Source organism: Neopsephotus bourkii, unplaced genomic scaffold (genome assembly GCF_033783945.1).
Source record: "Neopsephotus bourkii isolate Nb327-2 ecotype Australia unplaced genomic scaffold, CSIRO-AGI_Nbou_v1 NB_1373, whole genome shotgun sequence".
NCBI classification, from domain to species: domain Eukaryota; kingdom Metazoa; phylum Chordata; class Aves; order Psittaciformes; family Psittacidae; genus Neopsephotus; species Neopsephotus bourkii.
In genome coordinates, this window is record NW_026901852.1 from 3,619,039 (window position 1) to 3,633,356 (window position 14,318).

The 14,318-nt window shown below is 36.4% G+C and overlaps 1 protein-coding gene across 1 annotated transcript in view; it reads left to right on the top strand.

Moving 5' to 3' along the window:
* The window catches only part of CAMKMT (calmodulin-lysine N-methyltransferase), a 210,175-nt gene that overhangs the window by 4,396 nt on the left and 191,461 nt on the right, over positions 1–14,318 (top strand). The window contains exons 2-3 of the mRNA XM_061367200.1: positions 1,642–1,808; positions 9,887–9,951. Coding sequence (XP_061223184.1) covers positions 1,642–1,808; positions 9,887–9,951 — 232 coding nt within the window. The remainder of the gene's footprint in view (positions 1–1,641; positions 1,809–9,886; positions 9,952–14,318) is intronic.

The following is a 14,318-nucleotide window of genomic DNA, read 5'->3' on the forward strand; positions in this document are numbered from 1 at the left end:
GAGAGCACACAGGCACTTTTAATGCTTTGATGAAAATGCTTATGCCTTTTGTATGCTGAATAGATGAAAACAGATCCAAGAGCAGTAAGCCTGATGCATCAGACCTGCTGTTAGAAACTAACAGCATAGCAAATACAGTTGCTCTGCTCACATATGTAATATTTCCGAGTATCCTGCAAAATAGTAGGTCATGGTACCAAATTGTAAGGCTGTTAAATGTGACTACATTTCCAGTTAAAGCATGTTGACAAAGGTTGGGTGCAGCCAAAAAAAAATCACTGACCTGTTATTTTGCTGTATGCATCCTGTATGCAAAGCTTCTGTTTCATAATTTTGGAGAGCTGTTTCTCATTTGACTTCAGATTGATCTTTGGTCGGCAAAACCCTGTAAATTGCGGCACTGTCCTACTCAGTGGAGCTATTTATAGGGATGAGTTTATTTTCTGCTCTTTTTTTTTTTTCTCATTGTGGACTGCATAGGCATCTTGCTTATAAAAAGGCAATAGTAATCATTTATGTATTCTGTCCAGTGTTAGGAGAAAGAAGTTAAACCCTGGCCATCCCTGCCCATGACGAGGGTGTTGGAACTACATGATCTTTAAGGCCCCTTCCAACCCTAACCATTCTGTGATTCTATCTCTTCTTCCATATCTGAAGAATAAGCCCTGACCTGAAGAATAAGCCTTTTTTTGTCTGGCAGGGAAAAACTGATTGTCTTCTGTGCAAGATACAGTTCAAACAGGCTGGGTGCTGAGTTTTCCTGTATGAAAGGGTTGATACCTCACTCCCAAAGATGGCTGAGTGCAGTGGACTGTGCAGGGCACAGAGCCCCTGTTTTCACTTTACTGAACAAGTGTCTTAATCATTTAAACCATGAAACAGCTTATTTTGTCTCAGTCACTGTCTTGAATTCTTTAGTCTCTTAGTACTGAACTTGTTGCTGTCAGTGTGTTTTGGGACTCACATAAAGATTGGCTAATGCATCAGTCCTTTTATGAGGCACCTGGTGGGGGAATAAGCAGTTGTGGCATCGGAAATTCTGGGGCCTGACACAGGTAGCAAGTTTCTCAACTCAGGCAAGTTTGAGAGCAATTCTGCAAGTGTGCAACAGTAGACTCCTAGACTAGGAAGTAGTCTACCTGGTAAACGTGTCATTTAGCACCTGAGGGTCATGTTTTGGGTTTAGTCACTTAAATTCTACAGAAGATACCCTATCTTTTCTTTTTGTTCTTCCATCTGTAGGGGCATTGCATTTCATGTACTTAGTGAGGGCACTGCTTGGTCTGTGAAACTTTCATTGTGGTGGTAATGGTGGGGGGATAGGGGAGAACCCAGTTTGCCTCTGGCACGGGTTTGCTGGAGCATTTAAAAAAGCAAATTTGTGTACTTCTGAACACAGTGTATTTGATTTACATTTATTGAGACATAATAAATTTGTAACTCATTCTCTTGATCACTACCATCAATACCAGTATTGTTTTTCTTAGGCTTGACATATTTGGACTAGTTATTGATAACTGTTAGCTGATAGCATAGATATTATGATTGATTCCAGGCTTGCCTCTTCAGTTAAATAAGCCTGTGTTTGTTCTTTTCTTGAAAGTTTTATTCTTAATGTGTGATTTGTTCTTCATTTCAAAGGTTCTGAAGAAAAAGCACTTGAAAGATGTCCATCTTCAACAAGTGTCTGTAAGGAGGTTTGCATCATTCAATCTTTTTATAATAGAAGATCAGAATACAGAAGAAGAAACAGGGACCTGGGTTCAGTATAAAAGCATCTTTTATCCTGAGTACAGTGTGTCCTTAAGGTAACCGTCATATAAGTTTTAAGTACTTCTGAAGATCTTGTACAGGCCTCAAAGAAAAACTCCTTAGTCATTCTCCTAGTGTTTGTATAACTAGGGCATAGTTTACAAATAAACTGTTAAATGTTATTTTTAGTTGTTTGTTACAGTAAGCAGCTTGTCTGTTTCTTCTTGGTAAATTTCACAGAAGTGGCAGACCTTGAATGAAAATACTGATAATTGTGCCTATAACTGAATGCAAATATGAGCATTTATTTTATATTTCTAATGTCTTTCTGTTCTCACATTCTTCAGATGGAAGTAGGATGTAAAACACCTGAACACATTTACTTGTAGTCTGAATAAAAATTTTAGTGATGGGATATTCAAAAAGGTCTAAAAGCTTTTTGATAGTTATCTATATTTTATTTAATTTTATTCTTAATAATTCTTGTAAAACTCCATGATAGTTTGGAAGCCAATTTGCAAAAAAAAAGAATAAAATATTTCCCCTTCCCACAGAAATGTTTTTACCTAATGAAGAAATCTTTTTTATATTACAGCAAGTAAACCAAATGAAGGTATTTTTATTAAAAATAAAAAACCCAACCACAAAACAAACACGCAAAAACCTTGAAAAAACCTAATCCCCTTCCCCACCTCCCCAAACTCTGAAAGAGTAAACCAGAGAAGTTTATAGCCCTCATGCATTACTATGTGGAGGAGTTTCTTTTCCCTTCTGCTTTGATCTGTTTTCCCTTGTTCACTTTTATACATATTTATAACTTGGTTTTTGCCTTAGCAGTGTCATTGCAATAGTAACTTAATCATCCCTGCATCAATACTTGTTTTGCTGCCTCTAATAAACTTTGCTGAGGGTGTAGGTTTTTGCATTATGTGTGCAGTAGAGGATATTCTGGAGAGCCTAAGTCATTGAAATTGTGAAGTGCATTTTTAACTGAAAATTTAAATTAAAGCCAATTTTAAGGAGTATAGGGACATTGTCTCCTGGTGGGGATTTTTATCTTTTCCCTCTATTTTGTTCCTGTCCAGAAGTTACTCGGTGATCTACAAAGTGGTAATCACTTTGTTTTAGGAGTAATGATTAGAACTTACTGTTACACTTCTGTATTAAAATGTTTTCTCTCTATGCTGCAGCAGTGGCAATAGCTGGCATATGCTTACATTTCAGACTACTGCAGGATGGTAAAGAGTAAAGGAGAAAATACAGTGTGTTTTGACAGAAACAGAGTATAAATACCTGCAGTAAAATCCACTTTACCTTGAATCTGTATTAAATAAAATTTCTTTCTTGTTTTCACAGAATCAGTAATTTAAGGTGCTAAACGTAACATTTTAACATGCATAACAGAGCAACAGTTCTTGCTGAAAGTTGCGTAGCTAGAAGATAAAAAATCTTGGAGGAAGCATTCCTGGATCTTTGAGAACTAGTTGTGTCTTGGAAACTTAAGGATCCTCTGTATGGCTGACAGTCTTGCCTTAATTTTTCTCCTCCCTTTGGCAAAATATTAATTATAATAATTTCCATCAATAGGAACAATTTTAATAGGATAGTAAGATCATATTAATAGCATATTATTAACAATAACAAAAACATCAGTCAGGTAAACCCAGAACAGTGTGCTTGAGTAGGAGAGGAGTAGGAGTAGCCTCTTTTTGTTAGGGAAGAAATGTTGCTATGGCCCCTCTAAAATCTTGACAAAAGTGCTTTTGAATTTTCATCTACATATGTTTTCCTTATGCATTAATATCTTCTTGGGAAAGCTCATTGCATATGTTGGATGTTAAAAGGGCTGTCAGCTAAGATCTTGACAAGACTAAATGCTTAAGAAAGTTCATAAGGTTGTTAGTGGCTTTTGGCAAAGAGTATAAAGGTCAAGCTGTATCAGTTCAAGGGCTATCAAAACTGATCAAATTGTATATTCAGATATGCTATGACCTAGCTGGAATTACTGCTCTAGAGAGACTTGGGGACCAGTTTATTAGGCAAATAGAAGCTCTGGTAGGAACTGCCAGTCACATACATGTTTTTCTGAACTTCTCATGCTTGTACTAATAAGCTGCTGTTTCTCTAACCAAACTCAGGTTGGCTTCACATTTAGGAAAGAAGAGCTTACACCTTGTTTTCCTGTCATTAGTTTATTTTTAGAATCGTTTTTAATGACAAATCATCCAAAGCATGAAGCCAGAAGTGCCAATTTTGCTTAAAAAATTCAAGATGGATTTATATGCCATTTTGATTAGATCTTTGAAGTGATAGCATCATAGACTCCTTTTTAAAATCCTCACAACTCTTCTGGTTAAACAGTGATCTCTAGTATGCTTAATGAAATGTAGATTCCCAGTACATGGTGGAAGGTGGTCTCTTGAAGTTTGTATAGGTACTAAGGTGCTGTGCAATAGTTCTAGAATATGAGGAGGAGTGTCTGATGAGTGTGATTTTTGGTAGCAGTGAAAGATGTTTCAAAACGAAATCTCTTGTGTTATAATCCAGAATCTCATTTGATTAGTCTCCTTTGGATTTGTACCATATTTGATGCTCCTACATACTACATACCTGTTTTGATATGAGTTGGATGGCTACATACACAGAATTGCTGGGGTTTTAATTCATAAAACATTCACATTAATTAGTTAGCTTTGTTCGAGTTCTTTTTAACTTTTGGGGGTATTTCACTTTGCTGTTAAAAATTATGCACATGCTAAATATATGTTTTCTTGGTGATAGGAAGATACATAGTGAGTAAGCAGAGCAATTTAAAAATGTTTATTTAATGTTACATTTCTAAATCCTTCTATTCTTAATCAGGAATGTGCTTTTAAATTTAAATTTTGTGTAAGTAGGTTTAGCAATGAAGTGATATATAGATTGCAAAGATGCATTGTCTCACTGTGGACATGGTGTCTGTCTTTTAGACAGGAAAATTATTCTTCTGTTACGAGTTAAAAAAGGAGCAATCAATATCTTCAAATCTTCTATTTCAGGATATGGATTTACTTCAAAATGGTAGGCTCATTTTAAACAATTAGAGAAAAAATAAATTTCTGTGGTAAAATATTTTCTGTTGATCAGTCATTTGATGTTTCAAGTACAAAAATGCAGAACTCAAAAGAACAATGCCAGCGGCTTATGAGAAGGTTTGAATCTCTGTAAAGAGTGCTAAGTATTCTTTGCAAGGTGTCATGCCTTTATTTTGAATGTGAATGAGCCTTTAGATAAAGACATGAAAAAACCCTATTAGATGATTGTAGACCATTGGTTTAGAAATGAGGCATGTTATTTGTCTGTGTCACATAGTGTGTTAGAAGGTGGTTTAAGAGTGAGTTCTATTGGCAGTTCCTATAGGATATTCCTGCTAATAACATTTTTAAGTTTTAATGGATTTTTATTTTAGGGATAGACATAAAAAGAATGAAGGGAAGCAGATTTCAAGGAATATTGTCTACTCCTTATGGACAATTTGTGTGATAACGATAAAGCTGCTTTCTTCCACTTAATTGTGTGCTAAGAGACAGTGTGTGGATTTAGCAACATGGAGGCTTGGTCACAAAAGGAGGAAATTGAGGAAAGAAATAAAAAGTGATTTGGAAACGTGTTTGTTTCATTCACTGATAAAATGTTCAATCATATTGCCCAAGACATGTATATCTGTAGAAAGAATTAGTAGTCGAAGAAGCCATTGGTGTGGTTTCTTGCCATATTAAACTGCGATACTGAACTGGAGTGAAAGAGGATTTACCTTGTTTTGCTAGACCCTGGCCCAGAAAAAGAATCTGATCAGATACGATCTTACTGGGCTACAATGACAACTGATGGTGACACCCAGTCTTTTTGTAAAGTACCCTTAGTAATGTTTCTGCCCTTCTCCTGTCTTTCATATTCCACAAATACAGTAGGGTTTTTTGTAACCAGGTTAATAATATATTGTGATTTATTGTGCTTTTCTGTCTTCTGAGTATTAAATGGAAGTGTAGCCTTAGTTCTTTTAGATATTTTTAAGTTTAGTATATATATTTAGTTATTAGTATTATTTTTTCTCATTCAGTTGAAGAATAAAATAAAAGAAGGAACATAGTTTTATATGGTTGATGAAAAGCATACCTTAATAGGGAGCTACTGGAGGGTAATTTTTATTCTACTGTCTATAGCTCTTTATAAATAAATGTAAAAGTCTGACACTTGTGTTGCCTGAATTGGAGAGGAAGGAATGTTAATATATTTTAAAAATACCTTTCTCTCTTTCTGTGACTTTGTTTATAATCCAAAGTTGATTTATTCTTATTCCAAAGGAAGGAATTTTGCTTTGCCTTAGATGAGGAGAAATAGGAGTTTAATTAGTTTATCATTCATAGATTTGGCTCACATATCCATAGAAATGTTTGCATATTTTGCCTTGAAGACTTACTGTAAGAACACTGTAGATCAGATTAACCATGCTGGCCTGAAATTCACTTTCTCCATGAAGCTTAACTCTTCTTTTTTGAAGTACTTTGTTGATCTCAGCAGTCACAGCTTTGAACTTCTTCAAAGTTCTTTGAACTGTACAACATCCATGACATATTCCAAATCAGTAAATACTGCAGAAATGTATTTTGAGATGGCTGTGGAAATTTGTGGGAATACTGGGGTTGGGGTTGAGCCACAAGCTTCTGTGATTCCTTTCCTTGACTTTCATAGTTCAATGTACATGACACTAAGAAACTTTTTATGGGCAACTTGTAAGAAATGCTGTGGAAAACTGAGATTATGACAGGTGTTTATAGAAACAAGATGTGACATGGATTGACAATTTTCCCTGGGCTTGGTAGTGGAGTAGCAGCTGTGATGGGATGGGACAGGACAGTGAAGCAGCAGCTGTTAGAGAAGTACTGGGGAGGTATACACAGGGCAGTGGATCTCAAACTATTAGTTGTGGATTTTAGGTGCAGGGCTGAGTAGCATGGTATCTGTGCCAGAATCTGGGGTTAGAGAATACCTGTATATGCAGGTGTTTGTAACTTTTAGTCTCCAAGTCAGGTCTGTGGTGGAAAAAAGTTGGGGAGTAGCTGATGCAGAATTTGATGGAGGCCCTACAAACGCAGTACTTCAAATGCAGAAACATCGCTGTTGCTGTTTGGAAGCGAGTCTCCCTGAGCTCTCCCTTTCACAAGTGCCTCAGCTGTTGGCACATTGCTTTCCTCAGTTCTAAAACTTGTCTGCAATAGATGTTATGCTCAGCTCTTCACTGTTTGGGTTCCCTAACTGTTAAGTAGCTACCACTAGAATGTAAGTGTCTCTTAATTTAGGCTTTGTGTAGGGAGTAAAAACTATCACAACAGGAAGAGGTATTCTTCCATCATGCTAATTGACTTTGGAAACTAACGTGGATTAGTAGTAAAGTAGTCCATAATGGTAGTGTAGTTAAGACCTGTGATGTGATTTTTGAAGTGAATGAGAGTGGCTTTGCTATCCAGATCACTGTTGAGACCATGACTGTGCCTATCATTCTGTGATACTGAGCTTGCTCCCTGCTTTTGTTCGGTGAAGGTTTCATAAACTGATCAGGCTTGAGGAAGCAGCTGTTAAACCATGTTTCACAGTGAGTGTGTAGTGGGCATCTGGAAGACTGAGGAGAAGGGGAAGTCACTCATAGCAAAGCTGGATGCTTCTCATCATTAAATTACAGCTTACTTATGTGCTTGCCATGCACAATGTTTGTGAAAACAAGCAAAGATGTTGTTGAGGCAGAGTTAGAAGAGACTTTGAATGTTGCAGGCAGGCAGAAAAGGGTGTCTGTGAAAAATGCCTCTGCTGGCCAAGAGGGAAAACGTGTTTGTATGTGGATGCCACAAGCTCTTGGCCCCTGTATAATAAATGTAAGAATATGTTTGAAATGCGTGTGTTGATTTTAATTATGGAAAGAATGTCGTATAATCAGAGGAAGAACTCATCCTTAATGAAAACTGAGTATACCAAAAATAATAATGTAGATGAAGAACATTGTGTTAAATGAAACATCAAAATTTCAGAACAACCTTAATGACAGAGGTGTGTGACATGCACCTGCTATGGCATCTGAGTTGCTCTTCACTCAGAGCTGTCCACTTCTCAACTCTAATTATAAACCTCATTTTGGAAACAGCCTGAAATATGGCTTAGTGATAATTTTAAGGCCAGTGCTGGTAGTTTCATTTCCCTTTTTTGCCTTTATCTACCTTTTGACCCTAAAGTATATAAACTGTAGTCTTTTCCAGACCAGGACACTCTACTTACTTCTGTTTTTCCTTCTTCATAGCATTCTGTTGAACTACAGGTACTGGACTGATAAACTCTTCAACCTCACCTTTGTTTGCTTCACTTGGAGATTTGCATGATAAGTCTCCTTCCTATATGGACTGTGTATGTAAAGAAATTGGGAGGCCGGGCAACCCAAACCAAAACACATTATCCCAGGACTAGTCTGCATGCTAACTGAGATTAGAGTAGTTCATTACTTAGCATCTCCCTCACCCCCATCTTACATTTATTTAGAGATAAGAGGTTCACAGCTGTCTGAGAGACCCTAACTGTGTCAGACATATACACAGTGACGGAGTTCAGAGGATACTGAGGAGTCAGTAGGGGACAGTTTAAAGGGCAGCTCAGTGCTTGACAGAACTACTGATCCTGTCTGCTTCCTTGTCGCTTCTCTTGAATTAACTCTGCTGCACTGGTTGTCCAATCCGATTGAAAACACTCACTAGAAAAAAAAAAAAAAAAGAAGGAGAAAAAGTGCGTTTTAAGTCCATATGATCCATCAGAATTGTTCTAGGCTTCCACTGCAGCCAAGGAATGTGTTTTGGGCTTTTTTATGTAGCTGGGAGAAGAGCTCTTATGTCCAGTTCAGTCTTTTGTAACATGTTTCCTGTATTTTATTGTCCTTGTTTATAAGCTCATTTCAGTTTATTAATCAGATTTCCATTTGACTTCCATTTTTTTAAGAGCTACTCTGGTTGCTGTTTGCTGCTTCTCAAAGTTTACTATGTAAATGTTTCTTTATTTAATGCTTAAGCTTATCAGAATCTCCAAATGGGTTTCTTTGCACGATAAATGTGCAATTTCATATTTTTTCATTCTTACAACAATCTTTCTTCAGGACAGAAAAGCTGAGAGAATGAGAACTAATTTTGTAGATGCTAGAATTGTTGGATTTCTTCCATTTTTTCAGTGTTTCAAATTAGCATGTTCCTGAACAGCCTGAGAAGCTTCATTTAAAATACTGTTAAAAGGCTGTGGTTTTGTATTTTACTGCCTTGCTGAATTCTTTTTAGATGTTTTTAATGTATTTGTGGAACAGCTCTGTGACCTGGCTGTTGTGAAGTGTCAGATGTTTTTATTTTGTGCATTTGAGGCATAGATCAGATGGGTATAGTTAAAAAATTCTCAGTTGCTTTTTTGTGTGTGTGACTCCAACTACCCTGACATCTATAACATTTAGAGGAAAATTTTTAGGTAAAATTGTATTCAACTTTGGTGCATGTTCTTTCTGATGCAGTCAGTGTTTTCTGCACTGTGCTATGTAAAAAACAGTTATTTAATTTATTATCCCCAGTTTAGGATGTTTATTTCACTTGGGTTACGCAGATGTAAAACCAAAGAAAATGCAGTTCTCTGAACACATCGATCAGTTTTATTGTTCACATTAATTAAGTGTTCTTGATTTTGTGGGAGAAAATAGGAATTTGTGTACAGTTCCTTGCTGTTCAAAACTTGTCTTTACCAAAATTATTCCTTTATTATATGTGACTTCCACAACTAAACAAAAATAGATGCTTTTTGGAAGGCTTTTTGGTTTGATAAAGTATTCGTTTCTGTGAAACATGTTCCTGGTTCGTGGATTTCAGTGATGGAACTTTGCAGACCTGTGGCTGTCCCTTTGTTTTCCCCCTGGTGGCTACAGTAGTACCTGTTTGTTACTTGTCTGTGTCAGGGGTTTGTGAGAAGTGAATGCCTGCAGTGAACCTCTTTTGTGCTAGAGATGTGTGTGTTATGTTATGGATTGTTTGGTTGTTTTTTAAGTTGGTTATAGGTTGGTAAAGTCATTGTTTATGTTTTCTTCCAGATTTCACAATGGACTCTTAAATGTTAAAGAAGTTCTGACAAGTTTTGACAACACAGGGAATGTCTGTAAGTCGTTGTTTATTTAAATACGGTACTATGTTAACAGAAGTCTAATTGTATCAATATAAAATATTTCTGTATGAGCCCTCAAAAACCATTTCATTTAGCTGAGAAACACCATCAGTGTGGTCAGAGATACAGATCTTCCTATCATAGTGGTTTATGTGTTACCCTGGTTTACGTATCCCAGTTGTTTGTGTGGATATACCTGTAAGTCAGTGTGGGTTATTTCTGGTTCTGTGACTGTGACAGGAATATTAGAGTAGCTGAACTGGGCTGAGTAGAAAATTGGTTTAGCCCATTGACTTGTGTTGTCCAGTGGCCAGCAGTGGCTATCTGCGGAACAGTGCAAAAACTCGGGAAGCAAACACTTATACTTCTGTCTTGGAGAGGGCAAACTCAAACCAGAGTAAAATGAAAGAAAGCACATGGTCAAGTCCCCACAGAATTTATTGGAGCATAGAACATGACATGCATTAAAAAAACAAAGGGCAAAGAATTGTGCAGAAAAAATTCACTGTGGCTATTAAATATAAAGAAATTACTTTATGGCTCAGGAAGTGCTGGATATTAGGAGAATTAATGGAGCAGCAGGATGATACATTTGTCCTGATCTTTCACTCTTGTGTAAGCATCAGTTACTGGGCACCATTAACCCGAGACAAGATGAGACATAAGTGGACCTTCAATGTCTGACCTAGTATGTCTCTGCTTCAGTGTACTTATTAATAAAATTATCTGTGCTATTAATGGACTTAAATTATAAAATTGTGGTAGATCGTGGAAAAGGAGCTGACGAAAAATATTTAAATACTTCTGATGTAATGAGTATTACCATTATATAATTAACATTTCCAGTTGTACATATAATTCTTGTTTGATTATTCTGCCTTCCTTTTCAGGTTGGTTTGTTTTCAGACACACAGCCCGATAGAGTAAAGGGGGCGGGTGTGTGTCTGTAAGTTTGCCAGATATTCAAGAAATGTGCACATACCTGTTTCTCCTTGTCAAAGCAATGCTACAGAAACTGTTCTGATATATATGTATATATATATATATATGTTTCCTCTCAAAGCTCCAATCTTAGTATTGCAATAGACGTTGGCTTAGGACCTTGGGAAACAGGTCAGTTTATTTAAGAAACTTTTGCCTTGAAAGGGAAAAAATAATCATAAACGATGTGCTCTCCTTTTTAAAATTTGCTAGCTTTCATTCCATTCTGAACATTGAAGATGGTTCTGTGGTCCTGTCACAAAATACTTCAGGGTATATTCTTTAACTGTTACCAAAGAGAATGTTCTCTTGATTTCTGAATGAGATTTATATTTAAGGGATATATAGCTATCCAAATTGACTATATTAAGTTTGAGAAACAAAATTCACATCTGTAATTATGGTTGACATCAGCTACAAAGGTAGTCATCATGAGCTCAATGATAAAACCATTTTGATTTAAGACATTTAGACTCTGGAAGAAAATACTTTGCTTAAATTATGGGAAGCATTTAGAGAGACTTGATGTGTAGATTCTTAGAATAGGAAGCTAGGGAGGTTTCTATAGCAAGTTACTTTATTCTCATAAACTGTTCTTGATAAAGGAAAAAAAATCCAAACTGGGGGTTTGGATCCAGAAAAAAATGTTTATTTTAGTTTCTTGGGTTGCAACTTGAGAATTTAGTTTGGACAGTGGAATTTTATTTGTTTTTTAAATTTGTCTAAAAGTGCTTCCCAGTGGATCAAGACAGTATACCTTACTTACTCTGTTAAACATGGTAACGTGATTTCTTAATCTTTGTGTGAGTACTTGGATTGTGATCAATCTACACAAATTCCTTGTTAACACAAATAATTTACTCTGCTAAAGTTTTCATATGCTTTCCTATTGATAGATGTGCTGTCAGCTCTTCTGTTAACTTTTTCCAGTATTCCAGCTACTTTCTTATTGATTGCAGATGGCAGAACAAGACTTATACTCTAACAGGCACACCACCAGTGCTAACACAGAAGTAATATGACATTTGTAGGTCTTCTTACTGTTTCTCTGTATATACAAAGCTTCACATGCGTCCTTTTGGATTCAGTATTGCTTTGAGGGTTCATGCTGTGCTATTTATTATACACAGTGTTTTCTAAGTCATCCCCAGATTTACTGCTTCCCCATTCTTAAATGTCTGTGAGTGTCTGTCTGTGTTGATGTACATATTACTGATTTATACACATTTTACTAAGCACTCTAGACTATACTGTCTTAGGGTAACTGATCTTCCGGCAGCATGCAGTACTGGCTTAGAGTGTGATAATCATACTTTTTTGTTACCACCTGTATGGATAAATGTGCCCAGTGTCCAAGCCACAGTTAATTACGTATCTGTCGCGCCATCATAGTAAAGTTCCCTCAGTCTAGTGTTTACTGAGCTGCTTTATTTGAATCCTAACTGACTGAATTTGTGTCCACTCCCATAATTCCTTGATCTGAATTGGCTTTCTTTGACCTTTTTCTGTGTATTTCTTGTCTCTTTTTTTGTTAACCCACAGTGGAAATGGTAGGTAGTAATCATGCTTCCTTTTACCCCCAAAGGTAAGGGCAGTTGTAGTATTTGTAAAATTGCATTGCCTATTTTTCACAGGTATTGTGGGGTTCTTTAAGAACTAAATATTATCAAATGATACTCTACCATAAAAAACCCCCAAACATGACTAAATTGGTCATTAACAGTATTAGATTATTTCTTCTAATACCTAATACTAATGGAACTAGCCAGTATCATCAGTCCCATATGCAGTAGCATGCTCTGTAAGGGGACCTATTGAATATTGCAGACTTTAATGTTCTTTAGGACACACTGCAGAGTCAGAACTTATTTATTGACCACTAAACTTAAATGATTTGGACTGAGTTATCAGAAAAGAGTTTTTAGTGTCCCATGTGTTTGTTTTGGCTGCCATACTGAGTATCTATCAGGAAGATTCATGTTTTGCCAGAGATTATTAGATGATGAAAAAAATGTGTATTAAGTAGATTAGATTTTTAAAACCTGAAACATTTCACATATTACACCCTTTTTAAACATAATTTGTTTAAAATAAGGTGGTTTTTGTGGTTTTGGGGTGAGTTTATTGTTTATTCTAGTCATGTTCCTAAGTACCTTAAAGAAAGCTCTTTCAGGGAGCATTTCTAGATATTTTTCTTTTTAAGAGATAATAACACTAACAGCCACATCACCATGCACTGTCAAAGAAGAGTGGTAGAGCAGACTCTAGTTAATGACACTTTCTCTACTCTCCCAGTACAAGATATGCCACTAGCTGGCAGCATTATATAAAATATCAATAAGCAGCTTTTGAGGAAGACTTGTGAATGCTTCTAAAAGTGCTGCCTTATAGCAGAAAGACTTTAGGACAAAAGTAGAGTCACCTGCAGTAGCTGTAAACGGTGTATTGCAGGGTCCCAAGTGTTAGCTCTATAAATTGCCTCTGCATGATGTCTTGTTCAAACTTGGTACCTAAGGTTGTATTCTCTCTTTTTCCAAAAGATTTCTGAAGGTGCATTTTTCAGGGTAAGATTGCTACTGTGACTGAAAATTCACACTACAAATTACAACTGGTTTTGACTTTCCCAGAAAAAATGTGATTGATTTTTTTGTTTTCTCTTCTATTCATCCTTCATGCGAGAGTAGTTTTCATGTGAAAACTCTAAATGAATTATCCAGATAGGATGCAGTGCTAAATGTGCCACATTCAGCTTTAACTCTGTGTATAAACAGGAAGCAGGGAAAAGAGGACTGGAATGAAGGAAAGGATCAGTCTCTGGTTTAGACAACAGTATGCCATCTGTTAAAAAGATGGCACATCCTGAAACTATCTCTAGTTTTAAGATAGTCCTTTTAAAAAACTGATGGATTCCAGGCAGAAGGTTCAGTGATGGCATTGTGGATAGCATCAGCTGGCTCCAAGGAGCCACGTGCCATGCTCATCCTTGCAGAAGAAAAGTGTCCTCTGCAGCAGACTGTCTGGAAAGCAAGGAATACTCCAAGAATCAGCTTTTGAGAGTATCACCTTCCCCTGCCTTTCCTAGAGGGAGAAAGCAGTTATGATTGAAATGCTTGTATAATTATATCCTTGCAGTAATAATTTAAAATGATGCATACATTTAAATTAAGTGAACTGATCAAGGGCCAAAATATAATCCTCTTTACTAACTGCCACTGGTCTAAGCAAGCTACAGTGTCTGTAAGGGAAAATTTTAAGCAGTGAAATACACCCCATTTTGGGATTTTTATCTGGTTATCTACCTGATGCTAACAGGGAAACAAGCTATTCCAGAGTTCTCAACTCATGAAATCACAAATGCACTATAGGTAATAGCAAACCAT